Source organism: Aspergillus versicolor, assembly GCF_001890125.1.
Source record: "Aspergillus versicolor CBS 583.65 unplaced genomic scaffold ASPVEscaffold_1, whole genome shotgun sequence".
In the NCBI taxonomy this organism is placed as follows: Eukaryota; Fungi; Ascomycota; class Eurotiomycetes; order Eurotiales; family Aspergillaceae; genus Aspergillus; species Aspergillus versicolor.
Window position 1 is genome coordinate 1,961,057 of NW_024467524.1, and position 23,487 is coordinate 1,984,543.

Sequence of the window (23,487 nt, forward strand, 5' to 3'; positions counted from 1 at the left end):
GCGAGTGCTCAGTGCACAGACCACCACCCACCTTTCTCACCGCCCTCGGTCCTATGAAAGCAGAAAAAAAAAGCCGCCAAAAAGTTTTCTGGTTGCAACTTTTCATTCCACTGAGTGGCTTTGAAAAGGCCACAAAACTCGATCATGGAGAGCACAAGAGTGTTTGTCTCGGGCCTCCCGCCGACTTTATCCAATGAGCAACTCAAGAAACACTTTGCAACTCGCTTCCAGGTTACGGATGCTCATGTCCTGCCGAAACGCAAAATCGGCTTCGTGGGCTTCAAAAGCCCCGAAGTCGCCCAACAGGCTGTTTCCTATTTCAATAAGACATTTATGAAGATGTCTAAGATCTCAGTAGACATTGCTAAACCAGTATGTCTCCCTTTTTGTCTATTTGTTTTTGCATTGTGTTTTCCCCGTCGAGCTCGCTGACCGTTGAAGGTGGTCTGTAGCTGACCAAGATGATTCTAGATTGATTCAGAGCCTACCAATGATTCCAGAAAAGCCGACAAGAACAGTAGAACACCTCTTCCTAGTGATGCCTCCGGAAGTACTCTCAAGCGTAAACGCGATGGGGGAAATGCCCCTCAGGATCCCAAGACGCAAGAGTATCTCTCCTTGATACAACAGCCATCCAAAACTAGAACATGGGCGAATGATGATCAAATACCTGCCCCGCTTGAAACAGACTCACATTCAAAAGAGCAGCCTGCGGAAGTTGATGGTGACACTCAGGAGGAATTGACCTACGCCCAGAGGAAGAAGGCGAAAATGGGTCGGGATCCGAGGGAGAACTCGCATACTTCAGAGAATGCTGGCTATTCACCGACAGCTGATGAGGACGTTCAGCCTGTACCCGAAAAGGATCAAGAGGAGCAAGAGTCCCAGCAAGAGGACCAACCCCCGGCGCCTGTGTCTGACTCTGATTGGCTTCGGTCAAAGACAAGTCGTCTCCTGGGCCTCCTCGACGAAGATGAGCAGGCTGCTTTTGAGCAACCCGCTGCACCCGTGAACGATACGCCGGCTGGTGGCTCGGATGTTGACATGCCCAATGCTCCAAGTCCCGAGAGGCCAGCCGTGAATGACTCGGAAAAAGCGCCTACAGCTGCAGAGGTCGACATAAACATCGAAAACATCCGCATTTCAGCACGACTCTTCATCAGGAACTTGTCCTACGAGACAAGAGAGTCTGATCTCGAGCCGTTGTTTTCGCCATTTGGAAAGACAGAAGAGGTAAGATTGATGTCCCTTTTTCTTTTTTTTCTTTCTTTTTTTCTGTTTCATATTTCCCTCCAGATACACTTCATGGTGTAATCGCTGCTTGAATGATGATATACTCCTGATAGGGACATCCGATGCAAACGCAAGTGATGTGAAATCAGAAGAGAGAATTTTAGTAGATGCCTCTCGTTATCTGATAAAGCAGCTTCCTTAACTGTGATGATTTGTTAGCCTCCATTGAAACAATTGCTGATGTTTCATTTCCTCCAGATTCATGTTGCTTTCGATACTCGATCCACCATCAGCAAGGGATTTGCCTATGTTCAGTATGCTGATCCGGACTCAGCTGTTGAAGCGTACAAAAACCTCGACGGAAAACACTTCCAGGGTCGATTATTACATATACTGCCGGCGTCACAGAAGAAGACATACAAGCTGGACGAGCATGAGCTCTCCAAGCTGCCGTTGAAGAAACAGAAGCAGATTAAGCGAAAACAAGATGCATCCTCTTCAACTTTTAGCTGGAATTCGCTATATATGAATGTGAGAGCGTACAACCCCGTTTTGTAGCAGGTGAACGTTTGCTAACCTATATAGGCGGATGCTGTCATGTCTTCGGTGGCGGAGCGGATAGGTGTTTCCAAAGCTGACCTGTTGGATCCTACCTCTGCGGATGCTGCGGTCAAGCAGGCCCATGCTGAGACTCACGTAATCCAGGAGACGAAAGCTTACTTCAAAGCAAATGGCGTAAATCTGGACGCCTTTAAAGAGCGAGAGCGTGGAAATACGGCAATTCTCGTAAAGAACTTTTCGTATGGCACAAAGAGTGAAGACTTGCGCAAACTGTTTGAACCCTTCGGGAAACTCACCAGGCTATTGATGCCCCCGAGTGGTACCATAGCCGTTGTGGAATTTGCGCGACCTGATGAAGCGCAGAAGGCCTTCAAAGGTCTCGCATATCGCAAACTTGGAGACTCGATTATTTTCCTAGAAAAAGCACCAAAGAATCTCTTTGATGCAAATGTTTCACCGCAAGCGCCGCTGCCTGAAGCTAAAACCGTTTCTCAAGGTTTTTCAACTGCGGATACTTTTGCAGCAGACGAAGGTGATGAAGAAAACTTGGCCACTGCGACGCTATTCGTCAAGAACCTCAACTTTTCTACAACTAATCAGTCCTTAGTAGAAGCCTTTCGGCCACTGGATGGCTTCGTTTCTGCTAGGATAAAGCTCAAACCTGATCCTAAGAACCCCGGCCAAACACTGAGCATGGGTTTCGGTTTTGCCGATTTCAAAACCAATGCCCAGGCCCAGGCTGCTCTTGCTGTGATGAATGGCTATACCCTTGACCGACATGCATTGGTAGTTAGAGCATCCCACAAAGGTATGGATGCAGCAGAGGAAAGAAGACGCGAGGACACAGCAAAGAAAATTGCTGCACGACGAACCAAGATCATCATCAAGAACTTGCCGTTCCAGGCCACGAAAAAGGATATCAGATCGCTTTTTGGCGCGTATGGCCAGCTCCGTTCTGTGCGGGTCCCGCAGAAATTCGACCGGTCTGCTCGTGGTTTCGGTTTTGCTGACTTCGTAAGCGCTCGCGAAGCGGAAAATGCCATGGACGCGCTGAAGAACACGCATCTTCTTGGCAGAAGATTAGTATTGGAATTCGCGAACGAGGAGGCGGTCGATCCGGAGCAGGAGATCGAGAGGATCGAAAAGAAGGTAGGGGAGCAGCTGGACAGGGTCAAGCTCCAAAAGCTCACGGGAGCCGGGCGCAAGAAATTCACTGTAGGGGCCCAGGACGAGGAAAGCTAAAGTCCCTTCTCCCTGTGGGTAGGTACAAAAAGCAGGTTGACCTGCGCGATATCATCCCTTGCATCCCGGAGAGAAGCAGCGGACACGTTCCTGTCAAGTACCTACATACATACGCGTCCTGCAAAGTGCCGCCAACTCCGTGCTTCCGAAACTCAGATACCCTGTATCCCACTTCTATCTTGGTGGGATCTTTTTCAATATCAATATCTCCTTAACTCCTCTACAACTAGGTGCTCGCACCCTGGATATCCCAAATTCTCCGAGGGCTCTGAGCTGTGCGCTCTGGCATTCCGGACGTGCTTTTTGTAATACCCTCTACATTCCTCATACATGGCAATGCACGAATGTTGATTGATCTGCTGCATTCCGCGGTGCGGTCTTTGCCACTCATACCTCTATCGTTAGCTCATTTACACCGATTCTGTAGTAGGTATCGACGTCTATCTTCGGAATTGTAAAATCCCCGAACAGACGTTGACTGGATGGTGCTCCCCTGGATGCCCCTTGCATTAGTTTCCCTCAGGCTTCGCCGCGTCTGATTTGCTGCATCACACGAGTCACTGTCTGCCTTTCTTCGTGACCTTGGCCGAACGCGTGAACCTCAGCAGGAGTTTCCCCCGCCTTGAGGACAGTTCAGGTAGCCCTCGAGGGGGTATGGACCCCCAAACAAGCAGCGTGTTCCAACAATGCTATTACTGGGGATACATTCGTCGTCCCCCTCGAGGGGATTCCTGACCTTGAGTATAAACACCATGCTGCTCGCTTTCCACATTCTCTTTCCCAGGCTCTGACATTCTCCTCAAGCATCTACGTTCTTCATTGCTGTTTTGTCAGCTTTGTGCGTTCTTTGCCAGACGGTAAACATTTGGGCAGTTCTCAGTATCTTGTCTTTGGAATTTGTTCTCATTCTTGAGAGCAAATCTTTTGGGTCTGCTCCATGGCTACCGACTGGCAACCCGAGTGCATGGTATCCCAAAACCAAGCAGCTCTGGAGAGCGTAGGGGCCCATTCAGACCGAGCTCTTCAGAATACGTCTGGGAACGTACAGGCTTACTCTGATAGCCTCGCTCACAGTGATCCTGCTGGACGTGATGACCACCTCCAGCAGTTCACCCTCAAGTACCCTCACCCTCCTGTCCCCAGTCACCCACTGCCGACTGCTCCTACCAGCCTCTATCATCCCCAGTATCTAAGCCAGCGATACCAGGCTAAGAAACTACGACGTCTTCAATCGAATGGGTCTTCATTTGCCGGTTCTCGCCGAGCTAGGAGCTACCTCAAATCGCAGAAATACCTGGAATATAGGGCTCGTCCGCGTCGAGACACTGGTAAAGATGGAGAACCAGTATGGTCGGACGAACTGGAGGACGCTTTTCAGCAAGGTAAGCAAGCACTGTTTGTTATTCAGTTTAACCAAACGCTAACTATACCCATAGCACTTGAGGCAAACCCACCTATGGGTAGACGCAAGTGGTCCGAACGTGGAAAGTCCTACGGCCGGAACGAATTGATTGCGGAATACATTTACAAGTTGACAGGAAAACGCAGGACCAGGAAGCAGGTATCTAGTCACTTGCAGGTTCTTGATTCATTCCTCAAGGGAGACCCTGACTGTAAGATGCAAAACGCGGTCTTGGGTTTATTCTTAATCTGACAAGTTGCACAGGGGAAAGACTTGTGCGGGAACAACAAGCAGATCGCGCAGCTACCCAAGCTCAACCAGCTGGACCGAGATGGAGAGCATCCATTGATAGCCTGCCCTCGAGCCACTACAGCAGTCATGTAACCTCTTCTTACCCTGAGCCCATGAGGTATCAGCCTCCATACACTTCGGACTTGCAGCTACCTCAGTATCCTACATCAAATCATCAAGATACGAACCCCAATGCAGTCCATGGCCTGAGCTTTGACATGTGGGTCAGCGCTCCAAACAAGCCCGATCGGATTGATGATGCCTTCCATATCTATACCCGTCTTCAGGGTGACCAACGCCAAGCGCCCATGCCCCTGGAGGAATTGAAGAACTGGCGGTTGTCATTTCCTCTCTTGAACACATCAATTTCTGACGTGACCGATGCACTGAACTGTGAAATTATTCTTCTTGAAACCAACCTTGAGCTGATGGATGACTTCCCTCCCATGGGCTCAAGATTGGGAATCCAACTGGAACTTGACATCGCAAACCCTACCACTGGAACCGCACCTATGACCAACCAAATGGAGAACTGGACTTGTAGGACTCACATATACGAAGACGGTAGACGAACAATGGAGGCATATCATAATATCGCTAAGCCTCATGGCACCAAGGTCAAGCCGCCCTTTGAGTCATCATGGTGGGCGAAAACATTCACCTCGTTGACCCAGGAAAAGCGTGAAGTTGAGAATACCGGACACCACCACACTGCTGATGAGCGCACTCGGCGCTACTTCCATACTCTGACTGCAGTCCAAGAGATCCGGGCTACTGTCCCTCCTCACCTGCGACGTCTGCAGAACTCTTATTCAAGTTCCACTGGCGAAGAAAGTAAGAGAATGGCCATCATTCTCTGGAAGTTCCGCCAAACACGACCAAACGAGGTCGGCACTACGACATGGCGGAGGCTCCTCACTTCTCCTGACCGTGCCTTGACTAATAGCCCAAGACCAACGACCGCTATTGATCTTCCTCCGCTATCCCTAGATTCGATTTTGCTTAGGCCCACCCAGAGTGTTTATCAGACGCCCCAGGCACCTCAAGCACCTCAAGCACCTCAGGCCACCCAGGCGCACGATTTACTGCACCATACCGGCTCATCGCACCAGCACTGGCCTCTGTACCAACCCTCCCACGACCACATTACTGGCCTGTACAACACTGCTGGAGCCTTTGATTTCCTCAACAGTACTACAAAGGCTGAAGATGGGCTATCAGATAAGGCCGCGTCTACCTCAGTGCTTGATCCTTTTCCCAACCTGCAACAGCAGCAGCAAGCCACCAGTCAAGCCACCAGTGTCAACGGTTCCAGTGGCGGTCCGGTGATGCTACAAGTCCCTGACCTGCCCCTCCCCCCAAACCTTGGGACCTACGGGCTTGGCTACGAAAGCCACTATGTGCCATCGCAGCACCAGGGAGGGAGCTTGCACGACCACAATAGCAGCAATGGACTGAGCAGTTTTTTCGTACCAAGCAGCCAGTCACTGGACGACATTAGTCACAACCATGCACCATGGTCAAACCCTAGTACCACTATTCCTGGGGACACCAATGGCGGAAATTACCACCATCTCCCGTACTCTTCATCTGATCATTCGGTTGCGGTATCTCGGGAGCCGCACCAACACCACAACAGTTTCGAGGGGTTATTGCCCCCAGATGATCTCGTTGGTATTGTTGGAGGGATGTCTGGCGATCCTGGTATGAATGGGGCTGGCCCTGAGCATACTACTTCAGCGTATACTGAACATACTGCTGTCGAGGCCGCATAGGGGCTGGTAGGAAAGATTTAGGGCTGCATCTGCGGCGACCGCGATCCTGCGTAATATTAATGATAATCATGGCTGCACAAAAAAGTGTATAATTCTTTTATATCTTTTCTATTTCTTTATTTTTACCTTGTCTTTTTCCTTTCCCTTCTCTTACCTTCCTTTCCTTCTTATTTTCCTTTTGCTTCTTCTTGTTTTTTTCTCTTCCGCTCTTATGATTCCCTGCCCCGCTTTCTTTTTCTCTTGTACTCTAATGGTGGAGCACGATGTATGGTCTTAAATGCTTTGGGCGTTTTATTATGCAATTCTTTCCCGTTTTCGGTCTGAGATAGCCGCGCCTTCGTTCTAATGGAGTGAAATAACCCGAGCTCTTTCTTTTCCAATTTCCAGGATCTGATTTCTCCGATTTCAGAGGCGGGAAATCCGTAGAGATTCTGGGCCCTGAACCAAATATCGATTTATCCGGCGTCGATTTTAGCCGGCGCGATTCTTCCTCACTCTTCCCTCCCCACAAGGCTTCAATACAGCCGGTTCATTTTAGCCTCCTTTGCATTCTACGGCCCAGGTGGCCTGGCCGCCTGCTTGCACTTTATCCTTTGGGTGCGGAGGAGGGGCTCATGGGGGGTAAATTTGTCGTTCGCATTCTCTTCTCCCGAGCTTTTCTTTTTTGCTTCTTCCTCTTGCTTTCTCTGCTAGAATACCACTCTTGTTTACCCCTTCTTTCTTAAGACCAACATACGAAAATATTCAAGATGTCAACTCCCACAATCAAACTTAACAGCGGATATGATATGCCCATTGTGGGCTTCGGTCTCTGGAAGGTGAACAATGACACCTGCGCAGACCAGGTCTACGAGGCCATCAAAGCCGGATACCGTCTATTCGACGGTGCCTGTGGTACGCAAGAAAAAAATGCCCTGCAAACAGTTAAAAAGAAAGCCATTACTAACCCTATTTTCACCAGACTACGGCAACGAAGTTGAAGCCGGGCAGGGCGTTGCACGCGCCATAAAAGAAGGTCTCGTAAAGCGCGAGGAGCTGTTCATTGTCTCTAAGCTCTGGAACAGCTTCCACGACGGTGACCGTGTCGAACCCATCTGCCGCAAGCAGCTTGCTGACTGGGGCGTTGACTACTTCGACCTTTACATCGTGCACTTCCCCATTTCGCTGAAATACGTCGACCCCTCGGTCCGGTACCCTCCCGGCTGGGAGTCCGAGAACGGCAAGGTCGAGCTCGGAAATGCCACTATCCAGGAAACCTGGACGGCGATGGAGTCGCTTGTCGGTAAGAACCTTGCCCGTAGTATCGGGATTAGCAACTTCAGCGCGCAGCTCCTCCTTGATCTGTTGCGCTATGCGCGCGTGCGCCCTGCAACGCTGCAGATTGAGCACCATCCTTACCTGACCCAGACGCGGTTGGTGGACTTTGCGAAGAGGGAGGGGATTGCGGTCACGGCATACTCGTCTTTCGGGCCGCTGAGTTTCCTGGAGTTGGAGGTGAAGCATGCGGAGAAGACGCCGCCACTATTTGAGCATGATGTTATCAAGGGCCTTGCAGAGAAGTATAGTAAGACTCCGGCACAGATTCTGCTGCGCTGGTCGACACAGCGTGGTGTTGCTGTTATTCCGAAGAGCAACAACCCTACTCGCCTGGCACAGAACCTTGATGTTGTTGGCTTTGACCTTGAGGCTGCGGAGCTAGAGGCTATTAGCTCTTTGGATAAGGGTTTGCGCTTCAATGACCCTCATAGCGTGAGTACTCAATATAAACCCCTCCGTTTGGTAGATCCATGCTAACAAGGACTCATAGTACGATTTGCCAGTTACTATCTTCTAATTGGATATTGCTCATACTTACTGCTAGTTTATAACAACATCAATCATGCTTCCAGAATAACCATAATGACTACTGAGCGTAGATAAACTCAAGTAGAATCCTTCAAATTCGATATACTAAAGACTAGATCAAAAACAAGTCCGTGCAACGAATCTTAGCCAGCGTAGTTCTCGACCGCTGCCATGCCAAGACCCCAACTTCCGCGATCCCATTCAACTCCGCAAAACTTCCGCGATCAACATCTTCTCTCTTTATTTCCTCTCTCCCTATCAATCCACACCGCTGCGGCGGAAAGTAAAAAAAGAGGATGTCGTTCTTTTCGAACCTCGCACAAATTCAAGCCCGCTCAATATACATAAAAACCCAGCCATGCTCCCGCAATCTGGAAGAATCGAAACTCATCCTCGCCGCGCTCCAGAAATTCGGCGAAGTCGTTAGCTTCCGCAACAACAGAGTATGTTTCGCCCCCGAGTGCTCCTCCGCAGCATGCTATGATTAATAAATAGATTTTATATCTGACTGGTGGATTTCTAGTTGAACCCGTCAAGAGAAGGCGATTTCGGCATATCAGGCGCTCCAAACGTGAACACAATAAACGTAACCTTCGACTCCCCGCAAGCCGCGCAGGCCGCAATAAGTTCATCCCCTCTCCTCATTGACCTCCGCGGTATCGAAAAATCGAACTCTACAAACCATGCGAATACCGGTGACAGTGCCAACGCCGCCGCCGAAACCGACGCCGACGAAACACCCCTACAAGACCTTAAACCTCGACCAGGAACCTCGCTTCGACACCCGCGAACAATGATACGGTGCTCCATCACAGAATCCAAGGTGGACCATGTGTCAGCAGCGAAGAGGAACCCTTTCTTTGGGACATTTAACCCGTATGTGCGGAGTCCTGTCTATAAAGGTCTTGTGGACATTCTGGATAAAAATTTGAAGGGGCTGGCGGATTGTTCAACAGCGAGAAAGACAGGTCAGCCTCCGAATTTATCAAAGGCTTCGTATGATGCAGCGAGTGCGATGGGAGGCGGATCGTTGTTCGGGCTATGGAAACAGAGAGATGTTTGGCAGAGAAAAGGGGAGGCGGAGGTGGCAATACCGGAGTTGGTTAAGAAGATAGAGGAGTTACAGATGGACATTGAGGTTCAGGGGCCACAAGAGGACAAAATCGAGGAGATAGCGGAATTGGAGAGGCAGATTGAGCAGACGGAGAAATGGGATAAGAAACAAAAGCAAGCTGAGACCCGCCAAGAATTAATCGAGAGGAGGCTTAGGGGGGTTAGGAAAATGGAGAAGAAGAAGGCGAACGAGGAAAGGACGAGGAAATGGCGAGAAGAGAAGGGACAGGAAGAGATAATAGGACAGACGACTGGGTGAAAATGGTCGGAACGGTATGTGCTATACGATTCTCAACGACCATAAAAACCCCAGGGTTGCGTTCTGGGCGAATTGCCGATCCAGGAAGCAAAGAAGCAAAGGAACGCTTCGCGCCAGGTGTGATAATGGTGCTCCAACCCTACTACTCATATGCCTACGTTATTCCGCTACCTACTGGCCCGAGAGGCACTGCTCGCTCCAGGAATGGGACTCGCAATCTACCAGGGCAACTTAGTCTGGGTTTAGATGAAGGTGAAACACATTGGTATTATAATCCATCACAATGTTACAGAAGTGTTCGCCTTCGAGGCAACACCCATCATATTCGAGGCATCAGACATTATTCTTGACAGCAATCATCAAGCAATTCGTACAAACGCTGTAATGCTGTTAGTGAACTGACCTGTCCCCGCTGCATGACAGAACTTACTGGCGTCAATTTGCATGATCTGCGGTATGGCTAACCGCACCTTATTCCGGTATACCACCGGTCCGTTGGTCTGTAGGGGATTCCCTTCAAAGTATACTGTCTTCAGGTTCTCTTTATCTTTCAACTCCCGTTCTACCTCGTTGAAGTTGGAGAGTTGGTTGTTAGATGCCCATAGCTCCTCCAGGTCCTTCAGGTGGGAGAGATGTTCAAGCTTCGAGACCTGATTATTCGTAAAGTCCAGAACGCTAAGCTTGGTATTTGATTCTAACCCAGCGAGGTCTGTAATAGCGTTGTGAGACACGTATAGTTCTTCCAGGTTCTTGAGAGACGAAAGGCCATTGAGGCTTGTGAGTCTATTCGATTGAATGGAGAGGATGCGAAGGTTCGAGAGCGCATCAAGATTCTTCATCTCTGTAATCTTATTCTTCCCCAGCCATAGCTCCTCTAGGGCACTTAGAGTTTCGAGATTCTCAATTTCCTTGGGATCAATGTTAGATCATTTCACCGGACCTCATGAACTCCGACCAAGTAACTTACCCGAATCCTATTAGCTCCCAATTCTAAGTTCTTTATTTCCGTTAAGCCCTCAAGCCCTTCAATCTTCGAGATTCTATTCTGTACGAAAAAGAGCTCCTTCAGCTTGACCAGGTGCGAGATGTTTTTGATATGCTTCAGCTTATTAAAGCTCAGATCTAAGCTTGTCAGGTTCCCAAAGTCATCGAGCCCCTTAAGATGCGATATAAGATTGTCATAAAGGTCCAGTTCGCCTAGCGTGTGGCCGAGACTCGAGGGTAATTCGATCCGCGATATTTGGTTCTGACGCAAACATAATCGCTATTCCAACGCGGTTAATTAGCATATAACGTCCCCAAAAAGCGAGGTAAAGTGTGTACGCTATAATCTCACCTGTAGCTTCGAAAACCGCTCCAACCGCAAAGCTGGAACGGAGCTTATGCGACAATGTACGAGGTCGATATCCTAGTAGGTGCCTTGTGAGCATTTCAAGACTTCCAGGTCGCAACTCCCTAATCTCAATGAATATATACCTCGACATCTTTATCCTCATCTTCTAACAGATCTGGGGGGGGAGGCATGAGTCAGTACTGGGATTTGCTTGCAACTAATCCTTCGTCATGGAAAGCGACGTGCTGTGATTGTGAACTCACCCTCATCGGCATTGATCTCCTCCACGGGCGGTGCGTCCTCGTCCGAGTAATCTGGATCCTCTAAGGCCTCGGGGTTCGTTATCGTTGCTTTGGGTTCAACGCGTAGCTTCCCATCCCAGCCTTTGCTGTCTTTCATGGTCGTGTGGTTCCGCGGATGAGGGGTCGGTGGGGTGATGTGAATGAATGCGAGGTGAGGTAGCGGAATTTAGAGGCGTTTTGGCTGGCCGACTGGTGAGGTTTCAAGGTAAGACGAATATATACTCGAAAGAAGAGCAAGGCAAACACTTTTTCTTTAAACAAGCTTTGGGGTAACGCGGAGGCGATGGGGAAAGGAAAGTCCTCGAAAGGCGGAAAGACCAGGCGCGTGGAGCCACCGCCGTCATGCTTGGCTCTGGAGTGTGGTTTGTATTCACTATGACTACTTTTGCAGAAAGGATGAAATAAATTGCAAGCTGCGCTGATTTTCTACTCACCTTTTTTTTTTTTTTTTTTTACATCGACAAGACACTTAAAGCTGTATTGCAAATGATGAACGCTCCTATGTACAGCGCGCGCCACCATGGTACATATACATTGCAAGCCACCAATAATCGAGAAATCTGGGTTTATGAGAGACTATAAAAGGTACCAGAAACTGTGACATGGGTATGGAGACATGGATGCAGATGCTACTCGCTCGTGAAGTCTCCAAAATCAAGATCAAGGAGAAATGAAAATCATGGCCAACAAGATGACATAGGGTCTGTTGCGGGTGTGGAGAGATCTCAAAGATTCAAAGGCTAGTAAAGGAACTCGGTGAGATGTCAAGTCGAGCCCTCTCGGGGCATTGGTTAAACAAAAGGGGTAAAAGACTGTTATAAGGAGAAAGAAGCCAAACATAAGGGAATGTAAATTGAACAGCGTATACATGAGATCAGCAAAAAAAAAAAAAAAAAAAAAAAAAAAAAAAAATACTTAGCTGATAGCCAAGACGGACGCCTGCGAAAATGCAACGCAAAAGGGGGTAAACTTCTTTGGGGATCGATAAAATAAAACAGAAATGAGGAAAGGTATCGGCTCGCTAGGAGCGTGTACATGAACAGGGCTGTTAAGAAAAGAGATAGAAAATGCACGCCATCATATATAGCCAGGCGACTCTTCTAGCCGCCTTGAGAGTTTTGAAAGTGGTTGCGCTGAAGCTCCCAATGCGTGTAGGCAGGGTGAGATTGTAGGAAGAAATTATCAGCTCCGTGCGGTTTGTCAGGATAGAGGGATGGTATGAAATCAAACGAAGGGAAATCCAGATGTTTTTTGAGTCCGTACGCGCAGTATTTTTACAGATGTCATAGCGTAATGTCGAGAACCAGACTAACGTCTCTCACCTGCGAGCCGGCGAGGTCTTCGAGGACGGGGATAAGATCGAGGAGCTCGTTATCGTGAGCGTCAGAGAACCAGCTACTGATGGGTATCGCATGTTGAGGGTGAAATATATAGGATGTCGGAGAGTTATCGATGATGATTGTCTCTTGGAGGTCACGGCCAACTTGGGAGAGGTCCTATAATACAAAATCAAAATCTGGTCTCACAGATATGGAATAAGTGAACCGTCTGTGCTTACCTTGACGTAGTTACCCTGATGGTTGTAACAGCTCTCACGGAATAGTCTGTGGTGCACGACACCATGAATGTCCAGCTGGTCCAATAGAGGATCACCATACTGAGCAAACTTAGCAACTATACAGCTGAGTACGGTGGCGATAACTTACCTTTGAGACTGAAGCCGTAAATACGACCACTTCATACAGCTCTCCGACTCGCTTCATGAATTGATCAACGCCAGGCCGTTTGATCACGTAAATGTTATGGTACTGCCCTTCGATCTCCACGGGTATGGTGAAGTCGGCGCGTTCAAGGACCTGCGAGTTATCTTGTCAGCTCAGGGCCTTAAAGGGCAGTGCGGCGGGTAGTATGACCTTGAAGCTACTGTGCACCAATGTCTCATCGAGGTCCAAAACTAGGCATTTTCGACCCTGTAAATGGGGCAGGGCTGGAGGTAATAGCCACTGCTGGGCTTTCTCTTGGACGGACGTTTCCGGTTGCTTTCCTAGCGGTGGAGGAGGAGGTAACCTCATTGCCTCTTCCTCGCGTGGAACTTGCTTTGTGTCTTCCTCAGTCGTCGCGGCTGGGGCAGATATCGCAGACTCCTCCGTCTTGCGGCCTTCTGGCGCATTTTCCTCCGCCTTGATAGTACCAGATTTTTCGGACACTGTGGGCTCTGTCTGGACAGCGCCGGATTGGATAGATGGCTGTGCGTCCGAAGGCGAGGTTCCATTATACAATTTCGATGGAGAAGTATCTTGAGTAGATTCGGGTATAGTCGTCGCTGATTTTGTTCCGTCAAACTGTGAACTTTGCTCCCCAACGCTCACTATCCGCTCTTCATCCAGCTGTGGGTTTGGTTTATCAGAGGCCACACCCATATTGGGTTTTTCATCTTTGAAAAAGCTCGGTGCCTTTGACTCGGCTGTACTTGAATCGGCCGCATTGACATCTGCCTTTTCTGGTGTTGGCTGGGTTTGTAGAACTGATGGTCGTCTGGTAGTCTTCTTCGGGGGAATAGACCCGTCCTCGGGGTCGACATCGGAAGACGAGCAGCAGCTCAGGAACGCAAAAAGTTTGCGTGAGGTTTTGGGCGGTTTTTCTGATTTTGCTGGATCGTGCACATCGGGACTGACAGTCTTGTTATTCTCCTCCGAGCTGGGTTCTTCAGGGTTCTGTTCTCGAGACCTCATGCTGCTCCCCCTACTTCTATCTCTTCGACCCCTTAAAAGACTTCTCCGCGAGCCACGAAGTGTGTTCTCGGACCCGTCATGCGGTCCATCTTGGGTTCTATCTGAAGTCGATGGCCTGTCTGCTTTCAAAGACGTTCGCGATGGTAGGGCCAAGAGTCGATGTTTCTTCGGAGCATCGGCAGGGGGGGCGGATGGCGCCACTTCAGAAGGTTGAGGGGCGGCGGATGGCGATTGAGTTTGTTCAGAAATGTTGGGTTGAGTCGAGGGAGCCGAGTTGTCTGTAGTCGCAGATCGGCCTTCAGGCGGCGATTCATTACCTAAACGGGGAAAACAAGATGTTAGAATCGACGCGACAGAGGATAATCAATGGTTAGACGATAAACCGAGATATAACAAACGTACCTGACGCGAGGGAGCCCGTCGCGATAGGCATTGGTGCCTCTGCGCTCTTTGAAGTCGACGGGGGCGGACTTCGTTCTGGGCTTCCGCCGAACATTGGGGGCAACGGGGGGAAAGATACCGACGAGAGGATAGGATTCGGGAGGAAACAAGGACTTGGGGCGCGGAAGCAAGACGTCGGAAAGCACGCACAAGATGACCACCAGGGTTCCGCCGAGAGAATGGCGGTTCAGCAGGTGCGAAAAGGGACGCCTCCTGGATTCAGCGGTCCTGAATGATGGGGAGAACGGATGGGAGGAGGCAAGCAGGCCGTCCGTGGGTGAGTTGGGTTACCTAAGGCTGAGCAGAGCAGGCTAGCAGCAGCTCTTCTTGGCCCGGACCACCACCGCCCTCAATAATGCGCAGCACTTCCCGGAGTTGAACTGCTCGAGTTGCCGCAAAGCACCCTCCAAATTCCTCGTTGTTGTACGACAAGCGACGGTAAAACATGTATATGGCTAGGCAGGTTTGCTTCGAAAGGATACTCACAGGAGGATGTCCAAGGGTTAAGCACAGATGGATTGGAGATCTGCGAGTCCGTCACGTGGCGCTCTCCAGGTGTACCTCTTCGACCGCGCAACATGAGTGGTGCGTTTGCGGAGGAACAAATACGCTCTGAAATATGGTGGGAGAATTATTACAATACCACCAAGTAATCCTATAATAAGAATAGTAATAATGTGATGGATGGAGAGGTGTGGTGCGCTAGGGTCATCCACTTAGTTGAAGAAGGGTAATCGCATGAGCAACCCCCGGCCAAGTGGCATTATTATTCGTGCCGAGTGCAGGCTTACAAGTTACAACAGGGGAGGCAAGCAAGGCCGAGAATGACCGGCACAAGAGGACAGGATGCCAGGTCGATCGGCACCATATTTTCCTAGGCGAGTCGGGGATGAGGGGATGGGAGTGGTGGGAGTTTGGAGGAGGCTGACAGCTCGTGGCGGATGGGAAAGGGGTAAACGACGGACGAGGGCTTCAGCAGCGGGAAAAGGGAAATAATCACCACCATCCTGAACTTGGAAGCTCCGGTCTGGACCAGCAATGCAGGGCTGAGCAATAGAAACGCGGAATGTGTCGCACTGTCGTGTCGTGGTTGGGGGGAAAGCTGGGGTCGGCCAAATCACATCGTCGAGATAGCCGCCGGCGAACAGGGAGGTGTGATTTCTCAAAGTAGATCCATTTCTGAGAAAAGCGATCTTATTCAAAGTTTCTCATTGGTTGTGAGGCAAGATAGCCTGAATTGCTTTCTTTTCCTTCCCTGAGTTGCACCTCAGCCATCCTGCATGGGCAGTTGACCCTTCAAGGTTGTCCCCGGCTACACCGTAGTGGCCAGCATCCAACTCTTGCATAAAAAACTCATAAGGATGTGCGTTGCACATGTGTACGTACGGTGTCGCCGTGCAGCCCAATTGATGGGGAGTTCTTCCCTTTGCCAAAGCTGACGCGGGGATAAATTGACAGTTTCGGTCTACTAATGATGGTTAATTCAACGAAATAAAGCTCTGGGAAATAACACACTTGTATTCACTTAAATATTGTTCATCTCCAAGCAGCTCTTCAATCTGGGGAACCAGCACGTGAGAGGTGGGCGCCTCGCCACTCTCCACACCCGGGCCCGAGGTCGTTCACATGCAAGGAACTCACACTCCATGACGCTCGTCATCTTCAGTAATGTGACTTGCTGGCTTGACATCTGCCAACTTCTTAATCACCGTCTCAGCTCTGGATTACTTATCCGTTGTTTTCGGGTGCCCCTAGCACGGACTTTCATCGCTTGATAGCGTCCTTACAGATGCTCACGGCCCCATGGCCATCAACGGCTTGCCTTAGAATTGTCGATTCAAGGGGCAGGAAATAAGAAGGGTTTCCATGCCCGGGGGAGGACACAATGGCCGCCCAGTCAACGCTTCGGCAAAGCCAGGATCCTCTTGTGACGCTATACAGCCACTACGCCAATCTGTTCCGGGACAAGTTTAAGCGTTCATCGAAGACCACTAGGATTGTCGCGACGATTGCGCTTCTCCTTTCGATTATTGGGAGTGGATATGGGGGCTACAACTTGTTCCGAGAGAGAGCGAAGGAACGTGCTCGTGGCAAACGATTACTACGCCGGAACTCTGGGATTAGGGGAAAGGATGGATCTCGCACCATATACGTGCCTTACAAGGACTCTATGACCTCCAAGGTCAAAATATACCCGACGAAACCCACGACTTTCGACGCACATCGAAGACTCTTCTTAAACCCGCCGGCTTCTGCTCGCATGGATGACGAAGATCCGCTCGGTCGAATACCACCGCCAACAACCAAGCCCGGATTGAATCTCGCATTCCTTCACCAATTCTTGAGCCTCGGGAGTATCATGGTACCGCGTTGGGGTAGCAAAGAAACCGGACTTCTCATGAGCCATGGAGTTTTTCTGCTACTACGCACGTACTTGTCGTTGTTGATCGCACGGCTTGATGGTGAGATTGTTAGGGACCTCGTCGCTGGGAAAGGAAGGGCCTTCACTTGGGGTATCCTCAAATGGTGCGGCATCGGCACCCTTGCATCATACACCAATGCTATGATCAAGTTTCTTCAGTCAAAGGTGTCCATCGCGTTCCGGACTCGACTCACAAGATATATTCACGATCTATACCTAACGGCCGATAACAACTACTATAAGGTGATGAACCTTGACGGTAGTATCGGTCAAGACCCTGATCAATTCATTACTCAAGATCTTACTCAGTTTTGCTCGGCTGCCGCCGCACTCTACTCTTCCATGGGAAAACCTTTGGTGGACCTCTTTGTCTTCAACTACCAATTATACCGCTCCCTGGGGCCGTTAGCTCTTAGTGGGATCCTCACGGGATACTTCAGCACCGCCGTCGTCCTTCGAAAGCTCTCCCCACCCTTCGGAAAGCTGAAAGCTGTAGAGGGCAAAAAGGAAGGCGATTTTAGGGGCTTACATTCCAGATTGCTCGCTAACGCCGAGGAAATCTCTTTCTACGGTGGAGCTGATACCGAGCGTGTGTTCCTCACCAGAAGCTTTAAGGAACTCCAACGATGGATGGAGGGAATATACAGCCTAAAGATTCGCTACAATATGCTTGAGGACGTGATTCTGAAGTATTCCTGGTCCGCGTTTGGATACTTGGTCACATCCCTACCGGTTTTTCTTCCTGCGTGGGGTGGTTTAGGCGGCGCGATGGAATTGGCGGACTCACCCGAGGCGTCTGGCCGAGAACGAGGTCGCATGAAGGAATTCATTACGAATAAAAGACTGATGCTATCTTTGGCTGACGCTGGTGGTCGAATGATGTACAGCATCAAAGATATTTCCGAACTGGCTGGCTACACTTCACGAGTGTATAGCCTTATTTCCACCCTACATAGGGTGCATGCAAATGCTTATTATCCGCCGCCTGGTGCTCATTCAGAGCTGTTCTCGCTTGAAGATATCCAAGGAACAATCCACAATGGGTTTGATGGTGTACGCCTTGAGCAAGTCCCTGTTGTTGCGCCATCTCTTTATCCTCGAGGTGGGGATGAGCTTGTAGAATCACTGTCATTTGTTGTGCATTCTGGAGACCATCTCCTCATCTCTGGCCCTAACGGGGTGGGTAAATCTGCGATTGCTCGTATTGTTGCTGGACTATGGCCTGTTTACCGTGGTCTTGTTAGCCGTCCGCGTGGGTTCGGGCTAGACGGAATCATGTTTCTCCCTCAACGACCGTATCTGAGCGTCGGGACTCTGCGAGACCAGGTGATATATCCTCACACGGAGATTGACATGCGAGACGCAGGTGTATCGGACTCCGCCCTCCAGAAAATCCTGGAGGATGCCCACCTTGGCTATCTTCCTTCTCGTGAAGGTGGATGGAACTCTCGCAAAGAGTGGAAGGATGTTTTGAGCGGAGGCGAGAAACAAAGGATGGCAATGGCGCGTATATTCTACCACGAGCCTCGTTATGCGTTCCTTGACGAAGGAACTTCGGCTGTTTCCTCTGATGTCGAAGGTCTGCTGTACGAACAAGCTAAGGAGCGCGGAATCACTGTTATCACTATTTCAACACGAGCCTCGCTCAAGAAGTATCATACTTACAACCTTACCATCGGCGTTGGTTCGGACGGCGAGCAATGGGAGTTTGAAAGGATCGGAACTGCCAAGGAGAAGCTGGGTGTCGAAAAGGAACTCCAGGAGATTCGCAAACGTCTCGACAAGGTGGACGAATGGAAGAAACGCCGGGAGGAAATTGATGACGAGCTTCAGAAGGTCTGGGTTGATAATGGAGAGCTTGCGCCCCCTCCATACGAAGAGAATCCCATGACAACGGAGAGTGAGGAGGTCGAAGTAGCTGGCAAATAGAGCATGTGGTTTTATTTGTCTCTTGTATTGTCTAGCGTTTTAGAATATTCATAACATGTCTCTATTTATTTTCTTAATACTATTCACATCTAGTATACTTATTCTATGCCCCCATGCGCTGACGAGATCACGTGCCGTGGATTTTGGCCTGACAAGCTTCACTTTCTTGATTAAATCTCCCTACAACAGGACCTAAAAAATACACCACGTCTTATTTTATTTTTCTATTCTATTTATTCTCTTCCTTGCTATAAGAATGACAAAAGGGTTCCAAGAATAGGGAAACTATGTATTCCCATCCTTTAGATCACCCAACACAGGCCCCTCTCGAACCCGCAGTTAATATCTCAGAGCCTCCAAAACAGGATTCCACCCAGCAAGAGTCAGAAGACGAGGACTCTAATTTCGTAGTTATTCCAATTGATCGATCGTTCAGCGATGGCGATCCAGCGCAATGGCCTACCGAAGAGAGGTTCGGGAGACCTGACGATACTTCATATCGACAGAAGCTGGCGGATTTGTGGTTAAGGAAGATTGGTGCCCATGAAGCAGGTGAGCCGGTTTTGTGATTTTTTTTTGACCTTTGGATTTTTATCAGGCATTTTGCTATTTTGTTAGCTCTTATTTACCGCGCTTACCGCGCTGTTATGGTGAATCCCCGTCCTTCTAGGATTATTTGTTTATTGCCCGTTTTCCGAGCTTCTACAAGTCAAGTAAACAGTTGTTACAATACTCCCTGTTTTGCAGTCTGCTTTTTTTTTTTTTTTTCCCTCAAATCTTGCCTTATGTGTTTCTTGGAGACACTGACAGCCATTCGTCCCAGGCGTAACATACATAATCGATGAGTTACCAGATGGCTATGTGATTTTCGATAGGCCGCGGGGGACAAATCCTAGCATTGTAAGTAATCTGAGACTCTGGAATCAGCCGCGGCCATTGATTAATCCGTCATATTCGAATTGTAGCGCGATAGGTTCCTTTGGGGACATCCAATTGGCCAATACTTCTCTTCTACGATAACTTTCTTTCCCCATTTCTACTATTTAATGACAGGAGGCACAAATAAGTGCCCCTGTGAGCTTTGCGCCAAATTAGAGAAAAGGCAAAAAGGTTTGGATGCAAAAACCAATGAGACTTATTTGACTTTTACTGAAAATATTGTCTAGGCATTGTCACAGGAGCTCGGCGCGGCAGGCCCCCTGGGACTGGGAGGCCACCAGGGAGGCCACCAGGAACCCCGGGGACTCCAAGCCAAACGCCATCTGGAAAACCACCAGGAAGACCACCTGGGAGACCTCGTGGTAGACCGTCTCTCAGAGGACTAGAACAGCCTCTAGGAAGATCAGGACGAGCTCTAGGAAGGCCAGCGACTACCATTGTTGACAGCGAGGGCACTCCGGATGTTTATAAATCTGCCGTCGTACGATTGAAACTCGCTGGAAGTGTTGATAAAGACATTTCAGAGCCAGTGAGTATGGACTGGAGAGCTGAGAGACCCGTGCTTGAGGAGTATCTGGAAACACTGGACGTACGCCCTTCATATCTTCCTCGCCTCGGGGAGATCGTGCTCTGGACTCCTGAATTCCAGGGAGAACTTCTCTGGAACGAAAAAACGCGAAGCCTACAGATTTACTCCCCAACTGACGGCCAATGGGGTGAGAAACCACAATGGCGTGCCGGAGTTGTTGGCCAGATACCGACAGAAGAAACGGCTCTCACCGATCTTGTAGAAGGGACTCAGAAGAAATGGGGATTGAACTACTCCGGATTTCGTGTTGAAACACTTCCTGACCCCAACGGCTCCGACAAGAGCTACTCACTACATTATAGCTACGTTTCCCTGAAATGTGTTAAGCCTTTCAACGCCTTTGAGCTTTTCCTGCAGGGCACACCTCGCGAAAAGCTTCACCCTTCTATTGAAAACGCCATGACTGTCATGTCGTCATTCAGCCTTGTTGATAAGTATCGCTTCCGGGGTGAATGGCCAAATGCGTCGATATATTCCCGTGGTATCTTTCTCGGAGCCGAATTTATTGTTCTTGGAGATGCGGTTCGTCTGAAGCCAAAGGGTTACAGGGTAGAAGAAAGCATACAGAACTCACATGTGGTAGATGTTATGGTGGTCAAGGAAATCCGTCTTGAGCTCATTCAGTGCGATGAAGATCCCAGATCTAAGCAACTCGCAGAGAAGTACCAGGTCCGCATATCAGGAAGACTCTACACACCTGATATTGAACGAGCACAAACATCGAACAATGGACAACCGGCCCGAGCTCTCACATCGCACGAGGTAATGGACGTTTTCAACAGCGCCGGAATGGGCGGGTATGGCAAGTGGTACGAGCTTCATTACGGGTCACTTGTGGATGTCTCTCAGGACATGGTCCTCGGCCGCTGCTACGAACCAGATGCCATGAAGCTATTATTTGACTCCATGTCACTAAGTTACGACTTGCAAGGAGTCATCCGTACAAGACAATATTCGCGGCAGGTAGACGAACGTATTCCAGAAGGAAAGAAGTGGTTTTGGGGCGACTTCAGGACGCAGACACTTGCCATTGACTCCCTAAACGGCGAAGATGTCGGCCATTATAGCGAAACACGCGACGTGAAGATGTGGAGGGCGAACCTCAAAATTGTTGACGGTACCGCAACACAAGCTGATCTGCGGGCCGCAAAACAACCAGGCGAACTCGGGCGGCCGTCTACACAACCGCGTATCTCAAGTCTTGCGGAGGTGGGCAAGACAAGTAAGCTCGTTAGTGTTGGGCTTGGGGCTGTGGACACCAGCAACCCGGTTAGTTCTGCGGATGAGGATACTACGGGAGAAGTAGCGCGCAGCGAAGCAGTGAACGGGAACGGGAACGAGAGCGAAGATAGTGAGTCTGAAGAGGATTTCACAACACGCATGGAAGAACTCCGCGGTGGCACCGAGGAATCAGAAGGCGGCGACTATGTTCCTGGGACTACGCCGAGCTCTAAACGGCCTAGACATGGTTCCCAGAGTTGATTTTGAAGCCAATAACTAATCTCATCATTATCGGCGTCCATGAATGCTGATATGACTGGACATATACCGGATCTTAGCGGGCGCAGATGTATTATTAGATTTCTCTAATCGAAGCTGGCAGCTTGGGCCGTAGGCTCATTGGTTTCGAATTCTTGACATATGCCACACATACACGAATCTTGACATCATTATTGTCGATGGGCCTGTATCTATCCCAATACAAGTAGATCCCAACATCGACCTAAGCCAAGAGAACGAAGCCTCCACAATCATCGCCAGTCTAATACGTCCTCTCAACCACCTCCTTCGCGAAATCCGCAAATGTCTTCCCGGCCTCGACTTCCTCCCCCAGGTTCGGCTGTGTGAACACAGCCAGCGTATTCCTCGCAATCTGCCCCTTCCCCTTCGGAACCTTCGCCCCCTTCACAAAATGCGGCACGGCTCGGAAATTGCCCTTCGTAATGAGTTGCAGCGCCTCCCCCGTCTGGAACGCCAGGCAGTCCTTGGGAATATTCACCTTGACAACCTCACCCGTCCGGGACTGGATATACAACCCGGCTTTCGGATCTGGCGATGCTGAGAGTTCAGGCAGATTCTCGGACGGCGATGAGGACGCGGGCGAATGCGCATCTTCATCAATGAACATCGCAGACGTGAGACCAGTTAAACACCCGTGGTCAAGGTGCGTCGCGCACCAGTCATCATCGCCATCTTCCTCATCGGCGCCTGCGTTGGCGCCTTCCGTATCAGGTGTAGGAAAATAATGCAATAACCTCGCCTTTGTCGTCAAACTCCCCCTAACAACCTTCTCCAGATACCCGCCGGTATAACCCTCAATATTTGCTTCGGCATAGCGATCGCAAGCCCTAGCAACAAGTACCGCGGTATCAATAATAAGCGTGCACAGCTCCTCTAATCCGCTGCGGAACGTTGGCAGCTTCCCAGCATCTGGCCAGACGTTCGGTGCCGTATATTCGGAGAAGTCGGGGTATCCGGCCGCCGGCGCGTTCTGGAGAGAGGGGTCTTGGTAAAAGGCGCAGTTGACGTAGTAGGAGCCCTTGAGGGTGTCGAAGTGGCCTGAGCGCAAAGTTTCTTTGCCGCAGGACCAGCCGACTAGGTATTTTGCTTCAGCGGACGTGAGGGATTCTGGATTGTGGGAGAAGTTAAAAGGTTAGTTAGAGCGTTGAAGTTTGCGCGCGGGGGGGCATTTACCGAGTTCGTCGCTTGAAAGCGCAGCGAGATAAGAGGCATTGGAGAGGACTTGCGAGCGGAGGTGTTGGAATTTAGGAGCGAGGTCTTTGACGACGATTATTCCGAGCGAAGAAGGGCCGAAGGCTTCGGTGAGTGCGTCGAAGGAGACGGTGCCTGCGAGGCTTTAAAATTAGTACCTAGTTCAACCCGCAGTAGTAGTGAAAAAGAGGGTATTAACTGACCGTCGATCAACTCTTGTAGACTGACAGTCACGGCCTGAGCCTGTTTTATATTATTTGAGGCCATTTTGTGTCTGGGATTGGTCTTTTTTTTAAAAAAAAAAAACTTGACAACAAGGCGAAAGATCAATAAATATATAAAATTCAATGGCCCCTCTCTCCCCGCT

At 49.7% G+C, this 23,487-nt stretch overlaps 8 protein-coding genes across 8 annotated transcripts; 5 read left to right on the plus strand and 3 right to left on the minus strand.

Moving 5' to 3' along the window:
* Positions 1-144: 144 nt before the first annotated feature.
* On the plus strand, positions 145-3,036 carry mrd1 (RNA-binding ribosome biosynthesis protein MRD1; the record flags this gene model as incomplete). Its single annotated transcript, XM_040809556.1, has 4 exons — positions 145-372; positions 472-1,233; positions 1,453-1,764; positions 1,819-3,036. The coding sequence occupies 4 exons, from the start codon at positions 145-147 to the stop codon at positions 3,034-3,036; spliced, it is 2,520 nt and encodes an 839-aa protein (XP_040662288.1).
* A 937-nt stretch (positions 3,037-3,973) lies between these two features.
* Positions 3,974-6,504, plus strand: abaA (transcription factor AbaA; the record flags this gene model as incomplete). Its single annotated transcript, XM_040816518.1, has 3 exons — positions 3,974-4,418; positions 4,473-4,649; positions 4,703-6,504. 3 exons carry the CDS (start codon positions 3,974-3,976, stop codon positions 6,502-6,504), a joined length of 2,424 nt encoding a protein of 807 aa, XP_040662289.1.
* A 749-nt stretch (positions 6,505-7,253) lies between these two features.
* On the plus strand, positions 7,254-8,338 carry ASPVEDRAFT_119363 (aldo/keto reductase; the record flags this gene model as incomplete). Its single annotated transcript, XM_040805690.1, has 3 exons — positions 7,254-7,398; positions 7,466-8,253; positions 8,312-8,338. 3 exons carry the CDS (start codon positions 7,254-7,256, stop codon positions 8,336-8,338), a joined length of 960 nt encoding a protein of 319 aa, XP_040662290.1.
* Positions 8,339-8,598: 260 nt separating this feature from the next.
* ASPVEDRAFT_146001 (uncharacterized protein) lies at positions 8,599-10,086 on the plus strand. Its single transcript, XM_040808081.1, has 2 exons — positions 8,599-8,792; positions 8,873-10,086. Exons 1-2 carry the CDS (start codon positions 8,646-8,648, stop codon positions 9,719-9,721), a joined length of 996 nt encoding a protein of 331 aa, XP_040662291.1. The 5' UTR covers positions 8,599-8,645; the 3' UTR covers positions 9,722-10,086.
* Positions 10,062-11,453, minus strand: ASPVEDRAFT_119931 (putative protein phosphatase PP1 regulatory subunit Sds22; the record flags this gene model as incomplete). The annotated part of the gene is made up of 6 exons (XM_040805753.1): positions 10,062-10,108; positions 10,143-10,629; positions 10,689-10,985; positions 11,058-11,129; positions 11,198-11,229; positions 11,318-11,453. The coding sequence occupies 6 exons, from the start codon at positions 11,451-11,453 to the stop codon at positions 10,062-10,064; spliced, it is 1,071 nt and encodes a 356-aa protein (XP_040662292.1).
* Positions 11,454-12,639: 1,186 nt separating this feature from the next.
* On the minus strand, positions 12,640-14,584 carry psrA (putative general stress response phosphoprotein phosphatase Psr1/2; the record flags this gene model as incomplete). The annotated part of the gene is made up of 5 exons (XM_040809557.1): positions 12,640-12,852; positions 12,915-13,013; positions 13,063-13,212; positions 13,270-14,405; positions 14,491-14,584. 5 exons carry the CDS (start codon positions 14,582-14,584, stop codon positions 12,640-12,642), a joined length of 1,692 nt encoding a protein of 563 aa, XP_040662293.1.
* A 1,830-nt stretch (positions 14,585-16,414) lies between these two features.
* On the plus strand, positions 16,415-21,890 carry pxa1 (putative peroxisomal ABC transporter (PXA1); the record flags this gene model as incomplete). Its single annotated transcript, XM_040814060.1, has 6 exons — positions 16,415-18,865; positions 19,201-19,432; positions 19,704-19,780; positions 20,047-20,051; positions 20,186-21,763; positions 21,887-21,890. The coding sequence occupies 6 exons, from the start codon at positions 16,415-16,417 to the stop codon at positions 21,888-21,890; spliced, it is 4,347 nt and encodes a 1,448-aa protein (XP_040662294.1).
* A 280-nt stretch (positions 21,891-22,170) lies between these two features.
* On the minus strand, positions 22,171-23,387 carry ASPVEDRAFT_182278 (uncharacterized protein; the record flags this gene model as incomplete). The annotated part of the gene is made up of 3 exons (XM_040808888.1): positions 22,171-23,036; positions 23,103-23,255; positions 23,324-23,387. The coding sequence occupies 3 exons, from the start codon at positions 23,385-23,387 to the stop codon at positions 22,171-22,173; spliced, it is 1,083 nt and encodes a 360-aa protein (XP_040662295.1).
* Between the last annotated feature and the right edge of the window lie 100 nt (positions 23,388-23,487).

Bases quoted from the DNA above. Each gene is read 5' to 3' on its own strand.
- ASPVEDRAFT_146001 (XM_040808081.1), top strand. From the start codon at position 8,646: ATGTCGTTCTTTTCGAACCTCGCACAAATTCAAGCCCGCTCAATATAC. The intron at 8,793-8,872 runs GTATGTTTCGCC...GTGGATTTCTAG, and splicing joins TTAGCTTCCGCAACAACAGA to TTGAACCCGTCAAGAGAAGG.